Source organism: Cygnus atratus, chromosome 3, assembly GCF_013377495.2.
Source record: "Cygnus atratus isolate AKBS03 ecotype Queensland, Australia chromosome 3, CAtr_DNAZoo_HiC_assembly, whole genome shotgun sequence".
Taxonomy (NCBI): Eukaryota; Metazoa; Chordata; class Aves; order Anseriformes; family Anatidae; genus Cygnus; species Cygnus atratus.
Genome location: NC_066364.1, coordinates 79,496,988 through 79,507,892, shown reverse-complemented (window position 1 = coordinate 79,507,892; position 10,905 = coordinate 79,496,988). Strand labels below are relative to the sequence as shown.

Below are 10,905 nucleotides of genomic sequence, written 5' to 3'. Positions count from 1 at the left end.
ACGTGGGCATCTGCAGAGGCACAGAGGCCCCAGGGATGTCTGTCTGTCCTGGCGGCCCAGTGGGGACCTGTCAGCCAGTGCTGCCAGCACTGACCTGCTGCAGTGGGGGAACACCTTGGCAATGCTCCTGTGCTGAGAACAGCTCACAGCTCTGGCCTGGGCTGTGGGAAGGACTGGGCCTTGATTTTATTTCATGTGAGAAATAAACTCCCCAGAAGTGGCAGAAAGCAACTGTGAGGCCAAGCTCCCCAAGCTGCCTGAGAAATGTTTTGGTGCATGTTTCCTGTGCGTCCTGTGCTTGCTTTGCTGAGGCAAAAAGCAAGGGAGTAAAGCACAGGCAGGGAAGGAGGCTTTGGCCAAAGGAGTTTCACAGACCTCCATCATTTTTCCAGCAGACGGTCTGTTCCTGCTCCTGTTGTGCAACGCTTCCCACCAAGTCTTTCTCCACGCCTGGTTTTCGGAGGGCGCCCGTCGAGCTGCAGCGAGCAGAGCTGCTCGCTGGTGTCGCCGAGGGGTCACGGCTCCCCGGCCTTCCTGTTTATTTAGGGCCGGGGTCGCCCGGCCGGCTGGCCACGCTGCGCACCCCGGGAAGCCCCCGGCCCGCACATTCCTGCCCCCCTTGCTCTCGCCGCAGACAATCGCCCATTGTGGCTCGCGGTGTCAATGGGATCGCCCGACATGCCTATTTACCATGCTGGGGAGAGCGGGCGGAAGCTTTTCCACATCAATTGCCCTTTCTTCTGGCATCTGGAAGTGTCCCTCTGAAGTTTTTATTTCTCTTCGGAGTGTAGTAACCTCTGAATTTCTCAAGTATTTCCATAATCTTTTCCTTGCCGTTTTTTTTCCACTGCTACTTGAAAAGAGGGCGTGAAGTCAACTGCTCAGTTAAAAACAGAACCGTTTCCTTTTTGTAAAAAAAAGCATACAATTTTTGCTCCAAATCGCCTGAGGTAGAGCCCACCAAGGCAGCAGAAGCTGCAGCACCCAGCCCCTTGCTCACAGCGGGACTCCCTGCTAACTAGCCCCAAACTCCTGGAGCAAAAATCACAGCAAAATAACCACAGGATGGCTTCAGGACCACCATCTATGTGAAAGAAGAACATCACCTGCGCTGCTGTTTGAATGGTACACCTCATAAACCGTACATAAATGGTGTGTGTGTGCTGTATGGGGGGGGTTCTCTTTCGAAATGACATATTTCAAATGAAAATCAGATTTTTCAGTGTTTCTAAAATGGCCACCGGTAGCTCGCTGTTACAGACAAAAATGAGCAGCTGTCTACAAGCAAGAGATGGCAGCTGCTTGGTTTAGGGGCTCTTGAACGAGGGGACACACGATTACTGCCACCAGTGGGAAGGGAAATGGGACCCTGCAGGGAGGCAGGAGTGGGGAGCACAGCAAGACTTGTCTGCAGCCCAGCCCAAAATGCCAAAAAACACGGGGTGAGAAAGGGCACTTGGTGGCATTGGTGGCGGTGGCAGACGGAGCTCGTCTTGCCTGGCTCCAACTTCTCTCCTGTCCTTCCCCCAGCCACAACACGGGGCACAACCAGGACAGGACATGGGGCTGGGTCCCCACATGTGCCGGGCTGGGTGTCCTCAGCTGGGCACTGCCCCAGCCCTGCACGCCCCCAGGTCCCCCCCAGGTGTCCTCCAGTGCTCACCGCTCCTATATATCCTATATATAGCCCTGCCATGTCATCGCAAGGGGCGTTTTGCACAGATCAGGCACAACAGCATGGTTTCTGTTTCTAAAAAAAAATAAAAAAAAAAGAAACAAATGCCCGATCTGTTTGATTCTTGTGCAGTAACTGCTGTAACAGCAGCTCTGAGGATTTTTTTTTCTTTTGCGATTTGATACTTAAACCACATTTCCTACACCACTGTTTTTTATCGGCTTTTTGACATTGAGCTCTGTAACGGTTGCTTTTGCCTTTTCCACCAGAATGAATTCAAAGGCAGCGAATGCAGCAAACCGTACCGCTCGTCTCGGCTTTCCCAGCCAGCTAGTCTTCATCAGAAATAAAGTCAAATAAATACAGATCACATTTTCTGTCCTGCAGTTAAAAGCCTGCCACTGCTGAAAGCTTTGCTTTCTTCTTCTTCCCCTGCAGCCTGGGCTAGCATCGAGCTCTGCTCATGAGCTGCAATGTGCAAACACACAGCTTCTTGGCTTCCCACCAGTATATATAAATATATGTAATTTTTTCCTTCGGAGAACCTGGAGGCTAAAGCAAGAGGGCAAAGGAGTACGTGACTAAAACATCCAAACTTCCTCTTTCATAAGCCGTCACATGATGAAGTGCAATTACAATTCCTGCCTTGTCGCTGCCAATTGCAGGCGCATTGCCTCACCCGAGAAACCCGGCTTCTTCCCCGTGTGTCTGTGTGTGTGTGTCTCTGTGTGTGTGTGCAGAGGCAGCGATCGCTGCAGCCGCCTTGGCACGCCTCCAGCTCCGGGCTGGAGAAAGAGGGCAGTGGGTGGAAGACGAAAACAAGATCTGTTTACTTAGCATGCATGGATAAAGCGTCTTTCCAGCCGGGGAGAAGGAGGGGGGGGGGGGGAGAGAAGCAGCTTCACAGGACTTTGATGCAATGTGAAAGGAGGGCTGCTCGGCAAAACCGAGCCGCGTTAACCCCTGCAGCCCCGGGGTCACCCTACGTGGGGGATGCACCCCGGGTCCCCCCCTGCCCCCGCAGCCCCGTCCGCGCCGTCGGGCGGCCGCCGCCGTGTGCGGGAGGCAGCTCCCGGCCGGGCCCTGCGCCCCGCCGCCCCCCGGCGGCCGAGCACGTCGGAGCTTCCCCGGCCGGCCCCCGGCTGCCGCCTCCCTCCCCCGTAACCTACATAACGCCGTGGGAAGGGCGGCCGTGGCGGGGGGAGCAGCCTCCGACGCCTTTACCCCGCCGGGGCCGCACACGCGTGTCGGGATGCGCCCGGCGGGGGAGGCCTCGCCCGGCCTCGCCTCGCCTCCCGGGGCGAACGGGAAGAGCGGGCAGAGCCCCCGGTGCCTGCCCCCTGCCTCCCCGCGTTTCGGTGTGCAAGCAGGAAAATGTACGCTTCATATATGTATATATATATATTTGGGGGGGGGGGGGGGTGAGGACGCGGCGTTTGCGCCAGTTTCGCTGCTCTCGCACCAGGGACCCGATGGTTTGTGGTTGGAAACGACAGGAAATCTAGAGTGTCCCGTTTCCTGCGCGAAATGACAACAGTTAGTAAAAATAAATAAATAAAGAATAGAAAAGGGGGCGATGGTGTTATTTATTTACAGTGGTCCCCGCGCGGCCAACAAAGCCGGGCAGCCCCGGGGCCGGCCCCCGAGCGGCGGCGGTGCCCGGGACGAGAGCGGTGACCGCCGCCGGGGCACAGGGCCCAGCGCCCGGAGCGCGCTCCCCGGCAGCCCCGGGGGGGGGGGGGGCGGGGGCTCGGCGGCCCCCGGCGGCGGAGGAACCCCCGGGGCCGGGGCCGGGGCCGGGGCCGAGGCCGGGGCCGGGGCCGGGGGCGCGGGCAGGGGCCGGCGCCGGGAGCGCGGCGGCGGCTGCCGGGGCGGGGGCGCGCATCGCGCAGGCGCGTCCGGCACTGTCGAAGAATCGAGGCGGCGGCGCGCAGAGGCGGCGGTGGCGGCTGGAGCCCGGCACGGCACGGCGCCGCCGCCAGCCCCGGCCCCGGCCCCGGCCCCCGCGGCAGTCCCCGCCCCGCCCCGCCGCGCCGGCCCCCGCCGCCCCGCGCCGCCCCGTAGTAGCCAGCGAGCGGGGGAGCCGTGCGGGCGGCAGCGGCCGCAGCCCTGCGCCAGCCGCGCCGCGGAGATGCGCGTCCCCGCCGCGCTGTGAGCGCCGCCGGCGGAGACGGCGAGCGGAGCGGCGGCCCCCGCAGCGGCTCTGCCTGCCGGGGCGCCCCCCGCGCCCCGCGGCAGCGCTCGGAAGAGGAAGGCGAGGGGGAGGGGGCCGGGCGGACCGTCCCGCTGCGCCCCAGCCGCCCCGTCGGGTCTCCGGTGGCGAGAGGAGGCGGCGGCGGAGGAGGAGGAGGAGGAGGAGGAGGCGGCGGCGGCCGGAGCCGGAGCCGGAGCCGGAGCGGGGGGCGCTCGCCGCTGCCCCGGGGCCGGGACATGTCGTCGGCGGCGGTGGCGGCTGCTTCCCGCAGGCAGTCGTGCTACCTGTGCGACCTGCCCCGCATGCCCTGGGCCATGATCTGGGACTTCACCGAGCCCGTGTGCCGGGGCTGCGTCAACTACGAGGGCGCCGACCGCGTGGAGTTCGTCATCGACACGGCGCGGCAGCTGAAGCGGGCGCACGGCTGCTTCCCCGAGGGCCGGGCCCCGCCGCCGCCGCACGCCAAGCAGCCGCCGCTCTCCGCCAAGGAGCTCCTCGCGCAGCAGCAGCAGCAGCTCGGACACCCCGCGGCCGCGGCGGCGGCGGCGGCGGCGGCGGCCGAGGCGGCGGCGCGGCCCCCGCCGCAGCCCCTGGAGCGCTACCCGCTGGCGGCCGAGCGGCCGCCGCCCCGCCTGGGCGCCGAGTACGGCGGCGGCCGGCAGGTGAACGGCATCCTGGTGCCCAACGGCTTCCCCAAGCCCGAGGAGCCGCCCGAGCTCAACCGGCAGAGCCCCAACCCGCGGCGGACGCACGCCGTGCCGCCCACCCTGGTGCCGCTGGTGAACGGCGCCGGGCTCCCCGCCGCCATCGGCGGCCTGGGCAGCCGCGCCGCCGCCGCCGCCGCCTCGCTGGCCGCCATCTCGGCCGCGCCCGCCCCGCTGGCCGTGCCCGTGCCCCAGCAGCCGGCCGCGGCGGCGCAGGCGGCGGCGGCGGGGGGGCAGCCCGGCGAGCTGGGGCACAAGCGCCCCGGCTCCGTCTCCTCGTCGTCCTCCTCGTCGGGCGGCGGCGGCGCGGCGGGGGAGCACGACGGCGGCGCCAAGGAGAAGCGCGGCTCGGCCGAGAGCCTGCCGGCGGCGGCGGCGGCGGAGCTGGGCGCCGAGGGCAAGGGCCGAGCGGGCGGCGAGGAGTGGCTGGCCAAGCCCAAGACGGTGCGGGACACGCTGCTGGCCCTGCACCAGCACGGCGGGCACGCCGTGCCCCCCTTCGACAGCAAGTTCAAGAAGGAGCCGGGCATGGCGGGCGGCCGGCTGCTGGGCTACGAGACCAACGGGGCCGTGGCCAAGCCAGGTGAGGCGGCGGGGGCACCAGACATGGGCTGTGGGGTGGCACTGGGCTCGGGGTGGCTTTGGGCTCAGGGTGGCGTTGGGCACGGGGTAGCATTGGGCATGGGGTTGTACTGGGCACAGGATGGCTTTGCGCATGGAGTGGCTTCAAGCACGCGGTGGCCAGGCATGCCCGCCAACGCCAACACCTGGACGCTTTCACGGTGTTAGCTTTGCAGCTGCGATGCCTTCTAACCTTCCTCCTCCTCCTCTCTGCCTTGCTTTCCAGGAGCCCGGGCAGCCCGGAAGAGGAAGCCGTCCCCCGAGCCGGAGGGCGAGGCGGGACCCCCGAAGATCAACGGGGAGGCGCAGCCCTGGCTGCCGACCTCGTCGGAAGGGATGAAGATGCCGCTGACGGCCACCTCCTTCATGTCACCCCCGCCGCCCACCGCCTCGCCCCACTCCAACCGGACCACGCCGCCCGAGGCGGCCCAGAACGGCCAGTCCCCCATGGCCGCGCTCATTTTGGTGGCGGACAATGCCGGGGGCAACCACGCCTCCAAAGAGGCCAACCAGGTCCACTCCACCACCAGGAGGAACAGCAGCAGCCCCCCCTCGCCCTCCGCCATGAACCAAAGAAGGCTGGGCCCCGGCAGGGAGGTGCCGGGCCAGGGGGCCAACGCGGCGGGCGGGCTGGAGCCCGTGCACCCTGCCAGCCTGCCGGACTCGTCCCTCGCTGCCAGCGTCCCGTTGTGTTGTACCCTGTGCCACGAGCGCCTGGAAGACACCCATTTTGTGCAGTGCCCCTCGGTCCCGTCCCACAAGTTCTGCTTCCCCTGCTCCCGGCAAAGCATCAAGCAGCAGGGAGCCAGCGGGGAGGTGTATTGTCCCAGCGGGGAGAAGTGTCCCCTGGTCGGCTCCAACGTTCCCTGGGCCTTCATGCAGGGGGAGATCGCCACCATTCTGGCCGGAGATGTGAAAGTCAAAAAGGAGAGAGACTCGTGACTTTGCCGGCCTCGCGGTCCGACGCCACCTTTAACTCAAACTGCTTGAATTCTGTATATATCTATAAATATATATATATAAATATATATATATCTCCAAGACAAGGGAAATGTAGACTTCATAAACATGGCTGTATAATTTTGATTTTTTTGAATACATTGTGTTTCTATATTTTTTGAAGACAAAAGGTATGTACTTATTATAAAGGCATTTCTTCTAATTCTTCTCCTTTTTTTCCCCCCCTTTTTTTTGTTTCCCCCCTTTTTTTTTCTTCCCTTTTGTTATAGCAACTATTTGTTGTGCTTCCCTGGTGACAGTTACTGTTCAATGTAGGCTGTGACTTGCGCTGCTTTTTTTAGAGAGCACTTGGCAAACCAGAAATGCTTCTAGCTGTATTTGTATGCACTTGTTTTTTTTTTTTCTTTTTTTTCCTTTTTTTTTTTTTTAAATGCCAAATACACTTTCTGACATTGTAAAGATCGTCTTACTGTCTGTGATTCCTTATTCCTGGCCCCTGTTTCTGTAGAGCTGGTCGCATGCACGCTCGGTCCGAGGTGGTTGGGGAGCAGCGTGGCTAGCCGTGGCGGGGACGCTCTTTGCCACCCCGCGAGCCAGGCAAGCGTAGGGAGCACGAGGGGTTTCTCCCAGAAACGGCTGTCTCGTGTTGCGGCGGCAGATCCGCCGGATCGAGTCCAAAATTCCTCAGTGTTTCTCAAGGGAAGTTTCCTTCGGAGTAGGATGTGGAGAGGTGTCTGAGAGGCGCTGTTGAGTTAGGGATTTCTGGGTTGGTTTGTTTTTGTTGTTCCTTTTTTTTTTTTTTTTTTCTTTTAAGGCAAAGTTGACCGCAGTTCACGTGATCAGTTGTAAGATTACAAAACTGCATTTGTTCACCAATTGCATACTATAACGTGGAATTTTGATAGACAACCTAATGACACGATTGGTGAATGCACCGACATAGCACTGCCATCTCTGAAGGTCTTCAGCGTCACTTAAGTTTTTTTTGTGTCTTTGGACAATGATGGGGATGTGGGGGAGAGACTGATTTTTTTAATTTTATTTTTAATTTTAATTTTCAGATAGTGCAGGTGGACTTTGAGTTTGCTTATCAGTCACCTCTGGTGCTGTTGCTATTGTTACTATCGCTGACATGGTGTTTCCAAGTAGTGGCAGGTACAGTGTGGTACAATGACAGCAGTGACTGAGGTTCTGCCAGATTGCCTGCGGGCATATCAGTGACAGCCCAAATGTGGGTGGAGGAAACCTGTAATTTCCTTATTACGTGTGCTTGAAACAAACCTAATGCTATTCTTTGAAAATGAAAATATAAACTGGTTGAAATGAAAGCAATTAGGGCTTCACATCATGGCCACGGCCCTGCCTTTTAAGCTACTTTGGAGAACTCTTTTGTAAAGCCACTTCTTTCGATCACGCTTCTGCATCACCAAGCAGACTTCTAAAATCAATAAATCATTGGTTACTAGAAATAGTTGAGTCTTATAGTGATGTTTTTGTGCTGTTTATAGTTCGTTGGCAACACTGCAGCTGGACGAGCCCTTCTGTTGAGGTGTTTATAACTGGGTTATAAGTGGTTGTTTCTGAGCAAAGGGGTGGCCAGGTCGTCCCTTCGCTGGGACAGGCTATTAAACACTCTTGGTGCTAGAGGAGGAGGAGAAGGAGGAGGCAAAATTTGTTCAGCTGACTTTAATTTGAAGAATTTTGGGTGCTTTTGAGTCAACTGTTCTTATTGTGATAATGTTCAGACTGCAATTTAATGCAGAGTAGATCTTTTTTGGAAGACTTTTTTTCTCTCTCTCTCTCTAAAGAAATGGTCATTATTAGTATTTGAAGATCAGATCTGCACATGCACAGTAATTTTTTATGAAGTGTTTAATGAGCACACCCACTACATTGTGTTCCATATTACAGGTCAATGTAATATTAGATAAGACTTGCATGATAAACAAATTCATTGAGTCAATATTACGCTTTAAAACTTATACCTATAGTCAAGATTGGTGTCTTATGTAAACACATTTAGCCAATTTGAAGAAAACGCACATTATATATATATATATACCTATATATATACCTATATATATAAAAACTGTAAAGGATTCTTGGAACCACTATGATCTGTGTAAATGTGTATTTAGGCACTTTATTAAAAAAGAAAATGGATTTTGAGCTGATAGATGGTAACAAGTTCTTCAAAGTTGCTTGGCATAATACCTCCAGTGGTATGGAGCTCATGTTTTTGGTTAAGGTGGTATCCCTACTTTCAATCCAAAACCAAAAGTGAAACCCCGACACCTTCCTACAGAGGCCCCCCTTTTGTGCTATGGGGCGGCCTGGTGTGCAGCCTGGTGAGGGCTGGGCCTGCTCCTGACAAAGCAGGGCCTCGCTGGGGCCCAGTGACACCCCCATGACCGGGCCCAGGCCCGAAGGCCATGCACCCTCCTCCCAACACGGGCTCTGGCGGCTCCCCGGGGTGGAGGGGACGGCAGGAGGCCCCGTGCCCACAGCCCAGTGCCTGTGCTGGCTCAGCTGGCCCACAGGCCTCCTGCCTCCATTACGTCTAGTCCTGGTCACTGTGAAACCGCAGAAGTGCAAAAGGAAACAAAACATTCAGAATCTGAGGGTTTTCATGCATACCTTGTTTTTCTCAAATTCAGCATTGCTTTTTTCCTTTCTGTTGCTTTACTCAGTTACAATACCGGTGGATTCTCCATTTCTACCAGTTCACTCTTTCCTGGGCTACAGGCTTTTTTCTTCTTCCTTTTTTTTTCTCTTATTTTGAAATGCTTTAACTGCAACAGTGCTACTGTTAATATTACTTTTTAAACTTTTTAAAAGGTGATACTGTAATTTGTGTAGTATTAAAAGTGTTTTAATGAAGAACGTGTGATTTTTTTTTCCCCAAACCCACTTTCATCCCATTTTTTAAAAGATCTGTATTTTTTGCTGGCAGGTCATCTTCATGGTGCTTTTGTTCATAGCTGATAAACTCCAATGTCGCAATTTTTACATATTTTTTTTCCCACTCCTTGCACTAAATGCAGGAAACTAAGAGCTTTAAACACCTCTTGTGCTTTATATATATATATATATATATAAAAGAAAAAAAAAGAAAGAAAAAGCTATAGTTGCCTAAGAGCAATGTTTTGTTCTATTTTTTCAACTACTACTTCTGACATTTATTTGTAGATAGGCTGATGCACAGGGCAAGAGGCGGGGCGGGGCGCGGAGCCCCTGGGCGGGAAGGCGCAGCACAAGGGAGGCTTTGACAGCTTTTGTGGTGGCCTCAGGAAACCTGGTCTGTTTTGGAGCTCCCTTTTTAGATGTGCTGTAAACCAGGCCATGGCAACCGCGTGTTTTTATGAAGTAGCACTTAGGAAAAGGGTATAAATACATTTGAGAGTGCTCTCTAGTGGTTTATTATGTCAACAGAGCCCCTGGATCCTTTCCTTCTGTGCCCGGGCCAGACCCGCTCGCCCCGCTGGCGGGGTGGCCGTGCTCAGTGGGATGCTGCTTGGGGACACCCTAGGGGGTGGCTCACCTGTGTGGTGGCACCCAGGCACCAGTGTGGCCATGCTGTGTGGTGGTTGGGTCTGGGTCTCTCAGGGCATGGCTGCTGCTGGCACAGGAAAGCAGTATCTGCTAAGGGAAAATGCCGGACCGTAAAATTCGTGGCACCAGCAGTGGCTGAGCTTGCGTGAACGGAGGCGTTCATAGTCCTGACTGTTGCAGCCTCAGCTTCTCCAGAGCAGCAGCCAACAATTAGGTTGGAAAAGGCTTAGCCCTGAGCATGTTGTATTTCTCCTCCCAAAACGTTTGCATTTGGGTAGCTCCAGCTGGAGCAATTGAAAAATAATTTTTAAAAAAGCCCTTCCCCAATGTGGAGTTGGCTTGTTTAGGCACCACAATCCAGTTGGGGATAAACTACAACTTCAAGCCTGCACTCCAAGAGATAATGAGGCGAGTTAAAAAAAAATAAAAATCGCTCAAAACATGTTTTTTTTCCTGAACGCGGCAATTAAAACAGAAAGTGCATCTGGGCAACAAATACATAGCTTCATTTTCTGACGCTGGTGACTACCGCGGGGCGGCACCTCCCATGCGATGGCTGGGCTGGTCCCACAGATGACATGTGGGCCACCAGGACTCCTGAGTCACCCTCCTTCCCTCCTCCTTTGTTCCCAGGAGCGGGACCGCCTTTCCTCTGCGGCCGAGGTCAGGCTGCGCAGCAGATGAATGGAGGCATGTTCACCCGCTGCATCACTGCTCGACGGGGCTGCAGCTCTGATGTAACTCTTTCACTGCCTTCGGGCAGCTGCTGCAGCACGCCCTGGGCTTGTGGTTCATACTTGAATTGCTCGCAGCCCCTTAGATGCTCGTGGATGCTCAAGAAGCCTTCCTTCTGGGAAATAAGAAACACAGATGTCTAGCATAGGATATTTGGAGATTTCCTAAGTGCATGTTAGGGTCCGTACTCTCGTCTTGTTTGATTGGCATAGGTGTGCTGGAGCCTGCTGGATGGAGCGATAACCACATGGTTATTTTTACGCACACTTCAACCAAATTTGCTTTTCTTTCTGCTGCTCGAGAGACATTTTTGTAGAGATTGGTCTAGCAGAGTAAATGCCAAACCTCCAAATGCTGCATCAGGTGGAAGCTCCGTGTACCATGAGCTCACGGAGACGCCAAGAGCAGCTGGAGCAAGCTTCCCGCTGCAGCCCACACCTCTTCCTCCCATTGCTGTTAACTCA

At 56.3% G+C, this 10,905-nt stretch overlaps 1 protein-coding gene across 1 annotated transcript; it reads left to right on the top strand.

Moving 5' to 3' along the window:
* The first annotated feature begins 3,832 nt into the window (after positions 1 to 3,832).
* IRF2BP2 (interferon regulatory factor 2 binding protein 2) lies at positions 3,833 to 9,210 on the top strand. The gene is made up of 2 exons (XM_035562822.2): positions 3,833 to 5,156; positions 5,421 to 9,210. Exons 1-2 carry the CDS (start codon positions 4,106 to 4,108, stop codon positions 6,134 to 6,136), a joined length of 1,767 nt encoding a protein of 588 aa, XP_035418715.1. The 5' UTR covers positions 3,833 to 4,105; the 3' UTR covers positions 6,137 to 9,210.
* The last annotated feature ends 1,695 nt before the right edge of the window (positions 9,211 to 10,905 follow it).

Excerpts from the sequence above, each read along its gene's own strand:
- IRF2BP2 (XM_035562822.2), top strand. The coding sequence starts at position 4,106 with ATGTCGTCGGCGGCGGTGGCGGCTGCTTCCCGCAGGCAGTCGTGCTAC. Across the intron at positions 5,157-5,420 it reads CGGGGCCGTGGCCAAGCCAG|GAGCCCGGGCAGCCCGGAAG; the intron begins GTGAGGCGGCGG and ends CTTGCTTTCCAG.